This window comes from Varroa destructor, unplaced genomic scaffold (genome assembly GCF_002443255.2).
Source record: "Varroa destructor unplaced genomic scaffold, Vdes_3.0 BEIS01000003.1, whole genome shotgun sequence".
NCBI classification, from domain to species: Eukaryota; Metazoa; Arthropoda; class Arachnida; order Mesostigmata; family Varroidae; genus Varroa; species Varroa destructor.
Window position 1 is genome coordinate 55,745,750 of NW_019211456.1, and position 13,277 is coordinate 55,759,026.

A 13,277-nucleotide genomic window follows, 5' to 3' on the forward strand; every position below is an offset into this window, starting at 1 on the left:
GCGTCGATCGAAACGAAAAAATCTATTTTCGAAAGTATGTGGTTGCATTTTCTGTACGTAATTGTCACGTAGGACATCATATACTTTAACATCGTAGTACCCTATTTATCTAGCATTTATCTATATGTAGAGTCTCTCATACACGCATACATGTTAACATAGAATTTGAATGCGTGCATTTTTGACAAACAGACGATAATAAGAAACTCGAGAGTTGCTTTGCAAATGTCAGTTGTAATAATCGGCTGCATTGTTAAATCTTGTTTAAACAGATAAGGTAGAAGAAATCAGCGGGTCCGAATTTTGCTGACGGTAGGAGAAAAGATCCAAAAATATAAGAGTCTAACAAAACAATACTCATAAAGGGTCCAGAAGAGAAAGGTTGTAGCTTATATGGACCACTCGATTGACGATAGATACACTCCATCCAGAAACAGTGTAGATGTTTGCACCATAAACCTAGAATCACCTGAAATGGCGCTTAGTTTTCGCATAGGACGTATCTGGCTGTGATTCGAGTAATTTTATGTAGACCTAATAGTGATGTCCACTACTAAAAATCTTTCGCTAATATAGGGGAATCTTTCAACAAAAGTTATGCAAATGTGAAGACGAGACCTCAGAAAGTAATTGAAGAAGGTAGTAATTTCATCGAGTTAAATAACCTGTCGAACACTTTATTTCCGACATAAAAAAAATGATGAATTTAAAGCTTTATATTTAAATTTGTGTAAATTAAAAGCGACATCTTATTTTTACTTAATGCAGCCCGTAAAGTTTAACTCATGCTATAAATATTGTAGAGGTAACTTACGTAAATTATGAGGCACCGTTTGAAGTTCCTGAAACGCAGCAAACAAACTAAGCTACTTCGTTTGTTAATGTTCTTAGTAGGTACTGGATAGAGCTTCAGATCTTAAAAAGGCAGAGAGTTCGGCTAGAACTCATCATGCGAACTAATGCATAGGCTCGTTTTTAATAGAATCTGATGCAGAGATGCTATTGCACATTTAGCAGGCATAATTAGACTGAATTTCTATAGGCGCCCTTTGTATAGTATGAGTTACTGAAAATGTTTTGAGAAAAATGCTGTTGGAACTGAGGTTTAATGCAGATGTGGTACTTTCTATATATATATATATATATATATATATACATTAACTTACCTTTTGTTAGGTAAATTATATATGATACATGAAACTTAAAATATCGTAGCCATAATTATAGAAGTAGGATATCTAATATGAAAAATATATATCTAATATATATTTCCCATAAGCGTACCGAGCGTTGAAAGGCAACTTCCTGTATAATATAGGGTAAATGATTCCTTACACTATCGAGAGCAATAGCAACCTTCGGAACGTCATAGCTGCGTATCAAGCATAAAATCCGTAAACCGTAATGCACTACGATTTCATTCTGCCACTGTCGGTCTACGCGGAATTTGCCATACCCCCACCCGAATTGACATCATTCGTTTGCAAGTCGTACTCGTGGATGAATTGTTAGTACTTTTCTGTTTTTTTACGTCAAACCTTTATTTTGGCCCCTTCACCAGAGTCGGAGTGGCACAGAGCTGGTAGATTTGTCTATTCATTGCTGAAATATAGAGATCCAGGACGTATTTGAAAAATTCTGGCTTTACTCGATCAAGGACGGAAAATTGACTGGTAGGAAAATAGTTCCATTACAGCGCTAATTTATATGACGCACAAGAGCATTCTAGATTCAAAGGAAACTCGTGCTGTTTTAAGCGAAGATTTCATCTGGGCGTCAGTAGCTGTGGCCTTTACGTAATTGGCGATTTGTGACAGATAAAGGGTTCAACATACTGTATAACGCGTCAATGCGAGTCTGACGCGGCAAACGGATCTTCATTGCTATCGTCTTTAGCAAGTTAATTTTAAGCCAGGAACATCGTGTATGAAGGTGACTAAGGCGTGTTAAGAAATCGTTTGCATAATGGAGGAGAGTCACAGTAGAGGGAGACGCTGACTTGACCTCGCTACGTAGGTCACTCTTTGGATACACCTCTCCTTTTCATCATTAGAGACAGCAAGTTTTTACACTACTTGCCCTGAACATAGTGTCTCCTTATGCAGGCACTGAATAAGGCTGTACCACTGGAACGGAAGCTTGTTAGACACGCTCGTTTGGATAGGGTGCTTTTGATATTCTGACTAACGATAGGAGTCACTATTCCTATCACTTTACAGTCTTGTTTATGTGCGTCACGAAATGGAAGTATTTCACCTTAGACGGCGGCAGACTACTCGATTGTGTAAGGCAGTGTCCCGGCCAGCTAAAGTAGCCAGGAAAGTTCAGACAAGCATGCTAGTTTGCTAAAACATGGCAGGCTTCGAACATTTTTCGACTTAGCCGACTAAGTGGTTGCAGTAAAAGTGATAACAAATGTAATCAATGTATTTTTTGTCAAGCGGCGATCGACGTAACCCAGGTCTCCCAAACGGTGGTTGTAAGGCAATACGACGAAATAGCTAAGATGATGAAATTTAAAAAAATAACCAACCAAAAAATAACTAACTGACGGCGCTTTAGCAAATTTGTTCAATAAATTAATAAGTCAGGGCTTAGAGTTATTTGCTGCAGTTATTTCATGAAATCTAAACGATGGAATAATAACCATAAAACTGGTAAAGACAAAGATAGCCCATCAGTCTACAAGCCGATTTGTTTATAAAATGCGCTCGACAAAGTTAAGGCGAAAAAGATTAATTCTAACAGATTAATCAAGGAAAACGATACTTCCTCTATATAAATAGTTTGGCTCTCAGAAGAGGAGGTCGAACACAGACGCTGCTATCGCGGGACTGCAGGTGGGAAGGGGCGACATGCAGGAAGCAAAGTAAAAAAGGAAAAAGTATGCCGTAGGGGCATTTGGCATAAATGCATTTAATTTAACACCATGGAAGGCTATAGCGCAAAGATTTCAAGAAAAACAAGTCGAGTCCTTAAGGTTATCTACCTGAATGGTAGGCACATTGTGCACAGTAGTACAGCGCATCGTATATCTAAAGGATTGCCGCAAAGCTCGGTTGTGAGCCCTTTCTTCAAGAATATAGGATACGACTGGTCAAACTGGCCAAGCTTGCTGACGGCCTTGCAACGATAGCACTAACGGAGCTGAATGTTAATCCAATATTAACGATATCTGTAACACAGTCCAATCTTCGATCAACGTGGTCTTGAACTAGGTCCGGGAAGGATGAAGTTGGTAGGTTTCAATAGGTGGGCAATTTTTGGAATGAAAGAGGTAGGTGATATAAATATTAAGATACACGGCCATATGGTTCTACCAAATTAAACGATATAGCAGTTGGGTACATGGATTTTTAGAGACTACCAATGTAGCATAGGCAAGTCATCCAATCCCGTTGGTAAGTACTGCAGTGAAAGTGTTCATGACTTGATAAACGAGTGTTTATGAGCACACTCGTTGGTTGGCGATGCGCAACCTAAGGACTGTTGCAAATCGTACAACAGCTGAGAATGAGGGAGATCCTAGAGTCAAATTAACAACAATGACTACAGAAAACAAAATATGTAGAGAAAAGCGAATCATACGCTACAGCTTGACGATTTAGAGAATCGTCGGCAAGGGGAATTCAACAATTTCATTCACTATAGAACACTGACGTTTGTCTCTTCAATGGCATAATTTCGAGTAATCCTACCTGGGCTGCTACAGTAAGATTGTTTAACAAGGGTTAGTTATTTACGACGAACGATGGCAATAAAGGTAGTGATTAGTAACCATAAACAAAACAGCGATCCAAATTCTCTTTTTTGGCTCAAAAATTTAGTAGGTAGATAATACACAACAAGGACGATAAGAGCAGGCTGCAGGAAGGATGGAGAGCTGTTTCAGTGGTCCAGCGGGTCACTATTATGTTAGACTCTAGAAAAAATTGGCGTAAGAGTGCCAATTCGTAAATAATGTCCCAGGAGAACGCCGTCTACGAACGATGCTCTCGAACCTGGAAGCCTACTAGGACCAACGAACTTAATAGAATGAGCGTCGTGGCCTTTCCACTCTCTCTTCTTGGGCTTGTTCTTTCTCTCTTACTCCTTTTCTTCCCAGCAAATACATGTACTGATACATAGCCACTTTTGATTCTTCAATGCCTGTATCTTCAGCCAACGAACATTTTGCATAAGTTAGGTACACCCCTGGAACGGAGTGGTTTTGTAGATTTTACTCAGGCCATCAGAGAAACCATGTTTGGGGCTGCAAACAACTGTACCCCCATACTATATGACTGTAAGGTATGCATAAAGCCTCTCTGCCGCTAGAAACTTCCAGAAAACAAGAGGTTCCGAACAGCCCTCCTATAATAATGATCGCTCTTGCCATTTGAGACAGCTTGTCCGTTCACTAACTAATCCTTGTTCTTTATATATTTGTATAGCTGGTTGAACCGATAAATGCGTTTGTTTATTTGTTTAAAGGAGTGCAACCTTTTTTAAACTACTATATATTTTACTTAATCACATGTGTAATCTTTTGCTATTAGTTTTAATCACTAGAGCTTGGCGCTTTGGCAAGTTGTCAACGCCATACCTTCCAAAAACAGTCTGAACAGATGATCTCTTGACATATACGGATTTTTTTCATTTAGGTGAATAACATGTTTCTTTTTGAACGAACCAATCCATAAAACTGATGACCCTTTAAGTTGATAATAGGCCCCTTCAGTTGATGGTAAAGTACGTCCCTGTCATTTTTTGACGTCGCACAACAAATGTGCGGGATTACATTATCGTTGTCTGACGGTTTTTTAGGTTTCATTTCTACCAAAGTAATATCATAAATTTGTTGGGACCAAAACTAGCCCTCTAGCAGAAACTCAAGAAGTCTTGCCTTTCGGGGCTAGCGACTTTATTGTAGAGGGTTACAAACACCATCTCAATACATATTTTTCAAGAAGCAATCATTGAGCCCATGATGTACGCAAACATACGGAAGTGTCATATTGCCTTAGTTATGTAGATGAGTCCAAATGACTTTTTTTAACATACCGAAAACACCCGCGACGTCTTTCAAGGCAAAATTTAGAGCTCACGGTTGTATGAATACTCAGTGTATTCCAAATTTCGATTTATTGCAAACAAAGTTTATTCGTTAACTTGTTTAAGATTGATTTGTCGTGTTAAGATTAAGTGTCCCGAAGAAGGACAAGCCGCAAAATTTTCTTCGTCCTGCACTAAAATTTACGACTCTAAGGTTATGTAGTTTTTTTGCATCAAAAAAATAAACGGCCAATTTTTAGAGGTATAAGTCGTATTGAAATACCTTGGAGATAAAAGTCAGGGTGCTACACTTTAAATAGCCATGATGAGAAGCGTATTATGTTTTAAGCTACGTACTATTAATAACTCTATAGCATGCACTATTCCCCACAAAGGGAACTTGTAATTTCTTAAACTAAATGGACACAACGGACGACTTCCGAAATCCGTCAGATAAATAATGGGACACCGCAAAATTAGAAAGTCTGGTAAAGCTGCCAGCGAGGAATAAGACGGAATTGATTGGCATTTATTCCAATGGTTCTTATGATATGCATCATATGAGTAGGTTCATTACAGAACGCGTTACCCGCCAGTATTTCAAATTTGCCTAAATTGAACTACAAATAATTGCATTGAACGCAAAGAGCAGCCTGTTCCAAGCAGTTGTCATAATGCAAGCCCGATACTATCTGAAGTTAATCATCCAGTTTAATAGTAAAGCGTCCTGCTACTAGAAGGACAAATCTGCCGACTTCAACACTCCGAGTCAACTAACCAAATCGTTATGTTTATTTGTATATTAGATTTTATTATAACATATCGAAGTAGAAGCGGATTAGCGTTACAAGTGTTGTATTATCAACATTTTTAGCTTTGATATTTAGCCATAAACGACTTAAAATTTAATGAATATACCTAAATCGTATGGCTTTCTATGTAAGGGTACCTTCTGATGTTAAAATCGCACAGGCTTCCTTAAGAAGTGATCAAATGTTTGATAAAAACAATGATACCACTAAAGAGAGAAACAACAGTGTAAGCTCAAAAAGCTGTACCGCTTACGATTACCTGAGGTGTCTGAAAAAATGATAAATCATCAATTGTTCTATAATAAGATTTCGTTTTGAGACTCGGAAAGGATAGTACGAAATGATACATTTGATCTATATACCGTCTTTTAGAGCACGCGGTACTTTTAAGCCAGCTAGTATATATTATCTCCTTTAATGTGTTAAATATAGTCAATGAATTAGCTTTACTACACTAATATTTACTATATGTGGTGTTGCGTGGAGTTATAATTAGCTGTAAGAATCTAATTGTTAAGGTTTCTAAATTGTTAAGGTCCAAGGTCTCTAATGGTATACGCTCAAAAAGCTCATCTGTGATTCAACAACAAAATGTGTTAGTAAAAAAAAATAATAGATAGCGCGTGCGCAAACAGCATAAAAACCATACCCAAGAGGTTGTCAACAGCCAGTTTGGTTGGCACAAAGAGCGCAAAAAAATACCGTCACAGAATGCCTTACAATCGCGGTTGTCATCAGAGCACACTAGTATTATTATCCATACCATTGGTTCATAAACATACCACAAGCATCGGTAACTAGTTAAACGGTATAACAGAAATTCGAATAATCTATGCCAAGGCCTACTCGTGGAGCGTTCTAGCAGGCCAGCGAAGATCGTGGTCCTGCAACTCTTAGCTGCATCTGATGACTGATTTAGGGGGAGGCTGTTATCGGACTAGCGTTGGTTAGTTAGCCTTCACCTTCGCGACACGCTAATGATCAGGACCATCGTAGGCCCTGGATAACGCTCGTCCGTCGAGTCCATGGTGTAAATGGGTGCATATATTTATTTAGCGCCACACATATATGATACAAAATTAAGATATGATATGTTTTTCCATGTTTTCTATTACTCTCTAATTTAATACATTGTGTATAAATGTAACCTACATTCGATTGAGATTCAGTGAAAGTAATCACTTATTTATAATACAATAATTGCCCCTAAATATGTAGTTACTTTACGGAATCACGTTAGGAAAACTAATGTTTATTGCCACTACGTAAACGGATCCACTCACCAATACATCCGTTCACCAGCCCATCTAGCGCCATTGTCAGTGTGATTCTTATTTGGTTCTCGTAAATCAAGCCGAGGCGCTAGCGTGCAGCTCTAGCATAGCTGTATTAGCGCGATACTGACAGATAGATCGACTCAGGTTTTAGTTCGTTTCTTTTTTCTTACATAATAACTGCTAATCACCCTTTCTAGAAGATATATTTGCACGTCCGTGCGAACACTCTGCCAAAAGCTTGCAAGTAAGGCTCTTGGTCGTGTTTGTTGTTGATGTCGACGATGATCGCGGTTACAGTGACTCTATTGTCATAAAATTGATCCTCAGTGTGAAGCGATCAGGTTGGCATATGGGCACCATACAGGATTTGACCCGCATTATGACTCCGCTACAAGCGACGCATAGCCGTGCTACCAGGAGAATATCGTCATATTAAACGTGCATGCAAACGGTCTGAAAAACAAAGCCGATGGCTCATCTCGTTTACTCAGCTCTCTGCAGACCATCTAAAAATCGCTGTCCACCTTCTTTGGCATATCTGCTTTTCTACGGTATTTTCTTCTCTATTCGTTGCGAGAACAAGCCTTCATTTGATAGATGGTAGGCGATTTTCATTCGCAAGAAGCCGACATGCCGACGGATATAGTCTCAGTGAACGCGAGCGTGTGGAATAGCTTTTTTTCTAATGACTGCTGCCGCTGTTGCTGCCCAACCCAGAAGCTGGCTGGGTATTTAAGCAAAGGTATGCGCATATAACAAATGTTTGCATAGGAGCTGCAGTACATCTTTCTTTGCTGAGTTATGTACTGTTTGGAATGGTAGTAACATGGCAAATTCGCGAAAACACACTCCAACCTAACCTGAAACGACGTTTTAGTTGTACACAAACTCACCTATGGCAGTGTCACAGAAGCCGCCGAAACATAACGTTTGCCAGAAATATCTTTCTCGCCATCTTGGAGCACATTTGCTTCCTGTTTGACACGTTTTGTATCACCCTAGAAGAACACATAGAACAGCCTGGTAGTAATCTTTGCATGAACTCGTAATTCAGCAAACATTACAAAAACTACACATACATGAGCTTGTCAAGCAGTATATGGTTACATATTGATTCGTGTAAGAATAGTTATTCTACACACCAGCACGGATCTGAGGGCCGCAGTGCTAGTCGACGTGTATGAGAAATGCAAGCTAATCATTGAATAGTCGAGATACATTTTATTTAATTGCAGGGGCAAAAGGATGGCGAGATGCTAAGTTACATGCTACAGAAAACCGTCACCTATTCGACGTACGCGTAAGGCCAAACAATATCTCTGTATGCTGCAAGCCATTAAATGTATTTCCATTTTGTGTTGCGAATGAAAGAAGTTGTCTCTACTTCCCTGTTTCATACGCCATTTTATGCATGTTATTTTTATGCGCAGAGATTCTTATGGTTACTCGCATAGTAACGTCCAAGTGCCTTCGAGCCTTAGAGTTACATATTTTGCTGTCATTACCTTATCAGGCATTTGCGATGATGAAATTCATGTGCATGCGCCATAGTAGCGAATATATGTATGTCGTTTTGTAGATCTCGAGTATGAAAAACTGCCGAGACAGGACTAAATTGTTTCTGGGCATTGCACGTTTGCCTCCTACTCTGATACGTTATCGACAAGTTGCAATAATGCGTAAGTTTTAGCGAATGTGAATATCAATAAATTGACTATTATTTGGTAATTTTGCGACCAAAAAACCTGGTGGTAGAACAGGTCAAAGTGTTATGAATTTAAAGCAAACTTTTTAGAATAAAGCAATGGTTTATAGAGAAAGAGGCCAGTAGTAACTGCATCAGGCACTGCATCTGCAGATTCAAGTAAAGTTGATCAAAAAAAATCAATCGAAGCTCATCATTAGAGCTTGATTATTTCTCAAGTTAATTTAACATCTGGGATGATCTCATCGGAACCTAGGCACCATTTAGGGTTGATCAGGGTCCTAGATTTATAACCGTGAAGTTCCTGATTTAGTTTGAAATTAAAACTCAGCGATATCCCACGGAAAATTATTATTCGTTTGCTTTAGTCAAATGCTTGTTTCGAATAGCTACTGCCCGTAAAAACTCATTATATTAAAAAACGGCGTGTGGAACTTTCGCTTGAAAAGATGCAGCTGTACTGGGTATGACGATTTACTATTTTTTTTTTTTTGGTAGACGGGTATTCTGAGTCCGGGATCGTTATCAATCTTTCTTTGGGGACGAGTACGTTGTCAAAAGATTGGCAACACCATTATTACGAAAGGGCGTTCTAGCACCTTTGATGCGCATCGCTTATATATTACCAATAATTGATATAAGTTAAGTTTAACCATTTAACAATCGTTTGATAAACAAGTTTACAACATCCGAAGTTAGAAGGGAAATTAATTTCTCTATGAATATATCTATTAAAATCTCTATAAATAAAGTTGTGCTTGAGATATCAAGTATTGGGGCTACGTATATCAACCTTAACCGCGTAGCAAGGATATATTATTACTTTCGTGATTATTCGTATGTATGAAATGCCTTCAAACACAGCGGCGATGGTTATGCTAATGTACACCCAGGGCAACGGATACATGCAGCATAGCGTTCAACGGCTTTGAGCAAAAAAAATATATAGTAATGATAAATGAGTTACCGATTGTTCATTTAGTGGCGATAAACACCAGAGTAATCAAGATAGAAAAAATGTATTTTACAGTTGATCGAAGCCGCTATGTAAGCTCAGCCTAGTCCATCTTTATAATACCACTGCACCCTACAGGGTGATATTATGCAAAACTTAATCAGCATGGAACCCACCGCGCACTTGTGAACCCACCACCTTCCTCCATGAACTGGCAGTAACTAGCTAGTGACCATTTGTCTCTGTTTTAACCGTCGCTAGGCCGGATTATGTCCTTTTATATATACGGTCTTCTACGGTACACAGCCTGCTGCTAATTTTTCTATGTCTCACTATAGCAAAGAACGTTCCAATATGAATATACGTACATATATGCATTTCGATGTAGATAGAAAAGCCGAAACTGTTTACCACTAACTCTATTAACGCATTTTTGCGCATTATCATTTCCACTGTAGCCGGCCAAAGTTAGCCATCCTTTATTTTTCTACCTAAAAATACATTTTGGACGGCGTAAAGTTCAATGGCGACGTGGTCACATTTAAATATTAATTTACACGTTAAATTGGTATTAAATAATTTCATTGGCCCCGTACCGCTTAGATAATCGACTTAAAATATTGATAAGGTGCCACTGTCGAACCTCTTATGAACGGACGCTTGCACCAGTCATCCAAATCAACTTTCGTTGGTAAATTTACTTGGTGCTAATAATATGACAATGTCGCAAAAATGTTGCACTATATCACTCTGCCAGTATGTTATTAGTACATATTTGCTTCGCCGGAACAGGCAGACCTGCATCTCGCTTTCGTTGCTGGTGGACGGCACGATTCGGACCGATTAGTGTTTGTCCTGAATTGACATGAACTCGCTCAAGTTCGTCCCGGCGCTTATTTGCTGCAGGATAACAATATTACAACGGAAAGCGCTGCAATCACGTCTAGCTATGACTTCACGCTCGCGCTTTCAAGGTCTTTCGCATTCTCCCCAAGTCGTCATCCTCCGGTTCATCGTCGTCTCTCCTTTATCGCGGTACTTGCACCACGTGCTTGTCCATGTTTTGTCGTGACCACGCTACGCCCGTGTGGACACTAAGTTCCTCGAGGAACACGCAGCACGTAGGCACTGCTTCTTCGGCAGCTGGACGGACCAAAAGATAATGACAATAGCAGTGGCAAAATGACGACAGAATTTCATATCACCACTGTTGATTTAACAGCAGTAGTCAAGTACATACTTAGGTTTTGACTCTGTGTATAGATGACGCGACGAAGTGACCGAGAACGGTTGGTCAGCGTATTTTCATGCTTAAGCGAAATTTGTATCGTTTCGAAACGAATATGCTATTTTCCTTTAGATTCATATGGACGTTTATTAGAGTACAAAATATTACTGAGATGAAGGTAGGCAATCAGCGTTTTAAAGAGGTTATAGCGATGACCCACACCTCTGTATTACACACGAGCATTTATTGCCTAACATTCAAATTACTGTAACAGACAAGCGTTACACTACCCTGTGGACAATTTATTGGCAATTACTATCGATATTTATACTTGTCTGGCTGTAGTTAGATAACGGCGATAGCTGATACGAGCCATACCAATGACCACCGAAAGCTATTTCAGCTTGGGTTCGAAGCGGTATCACTTAACGTCATTTATGTTGTTCGGCGGCAACGTGTAGAGACAGACATAACAGGCTAGATAAACATCTTCTAGGCTATTGTGAGTTGGGTTTTGTTAAAAATCAATATACTTTTCTCGAGTAAATTAATTAACAATTTATAGGGTTCTATTATTATGCGAAGAAGAGAACTTTATTCCATGATACAATAATAATAGCATTTATGTACGCAGGTGTGGGCGTGCCAGTTGACTTCAAAATGATAAAAGTTTCCGTTTGATGAAATTTTAGTGAACACAGAGATCGTCCAATCGAAGCATGTGCGTGTTTTGAGGTAAGCCGTTCTCATACTCATTATTACTATAATGTGAAAGAGATTCGCTCGTATAAACAGATGGGAAAACAAATAAGTCACCCACACTTCTATTATTATGCTGCTTTATGTGGACAATTAAAGCTATTTTACAAGTATGCTTTTGCCATGTGTCTCACACATTCGCGTTCAAGATAAGTGAGTCAGTCTACAAACAGTTGGGAAATTTGTCTACTTCAAGAGATAGAGGAATGGCAAATTTGCTGGGCTGACGGTAGACAAACAAGTGACGATTTACTATTTCTTTCATCATAAGTAAAGTTACGGTGGTATGTATAGAACAGTGGTTTAAATGAACTTGCAACAATTATTTACCTTCGCCGTATTTCTGTCCATCAACGATTGTCTACAGAATTATTTTACATTCGTCAAAAATCCTTGCAAAATTCAAACTTTATCTTTTCTTGGTATGGATTTTATGAGCGTTGCTGACTCTCAGACTCAGGCCGGAGCGACCATACACCTGGAACGTTTGTACATATATATATATATATATATATATATATGAAAAACATAATAAACATTGCTTCAGTGTACTTTTCTGAACTTCTCTGCATAAAGTACAGAGCGAATTAGCCATCAGCAATGCAGCTATATTATATATATAGCAATACGTATATTAGTTCTGAAAAGCTCCAGTGTATATGCATGTACTTTGTAGCGAACAGTGTAACTATCCGCAAGAAATCGCTTTTTTCTCATTTAAGCATTTCTCGAAAACCTTTAACATTTTGTAGTTCTGAATTTTCAATTCTGTCCTTAGGTAGATTTGTCAAACTACTTAGTCGAGCAAAGTTTGCTAAATCCTTTTAATTGATGTAATTTGTTTTGTAAGTTGAATGCTAATATCTTCCAATAATAACCGATAATAGTTGTTCGAGTTTATCACCAAAAAGCAGCTGGCTAATCTGGGCTGTATGTTGACATTAACTTATTGCCAAGACCCGATTAACCTACTTAATGAAACTTGTCCTAGACGATGAGACGGCAAAATTAACCGGTTACCTAAATGAAAGACCCATTATAGTGAATCGAATACACATTTTAAGCATATAATGTATTTATAAATATGCTGTAAGGTTAAGTGGACAGGCCTGCTATTTCGTATATATTTGTAGGCCCCCGGTTCCCAGCCCAACAAAATGCCACCTTTAGCAAGAGAGCAATTATAGGATTTATTTATGCAAGTGAAAGTTACTGCTTAGGCAAAGCAAATATTGGTCGATTAGCAGCGAAGGGCATATTCTCGTTTTTAGCTAGCTTTAGGAGACTTTTCTGACGTACTCTGCATAATTTTTCCTAGCAACGGTGATCGACGAAATGGGCGAAATAAAGGATATATATTGCGGCACGGGTAATAACAGCGCATGGCGTAATGAAATGTACAAACAACAATCTGTTTCTGGTCATAAATGTTCTAAACAAAACGAGTCATAAGGCCGTGCATCATTAGCTTGTTGCTGTACATGAGTTCCTTGATGTAATAATAATA

The 13,277-nt window shown here is 38.7% G+C and overlaps 1 protein-coding gene across 34 annotated transcripts in view; it reads right to left on the reverse strand.

Annotated features, from left to right (window-relative positions):
• The window catches only part of LOC111247364 (uncharacterized), a 126,347-nt gene that overhangs the window by 29,602 nt on the left and 83,468 nt on the right, over nt 1-13,277 (reverse strand). For 11 of the 34 annotated variants that reach the window (XM_086985767.1, XM_086985769.1, XM_086985768.1 and 8 more), the window contains one exon: nt 815-842. The exons of 8 other annotated variants lie outside the window; for them this stretch is intronic. In XM_086985767.1, coding sequence (XP_086841893.1) covers nt 815-842 — 28 coding nt within the window. Of the gene's footprint in view, nt 1-814; nt 862-2,989; nt 3,022-7,129; nt 7,288-7,311; nt 7,577-8,016; nt 8,122-13,277 lie in introns of those variants that run through there. 15 more of the 34 variants (XM_086985786.1, XM_086985788.1, XM_086985790.1 and 12 more) reach the window with 6 other exon arrangements.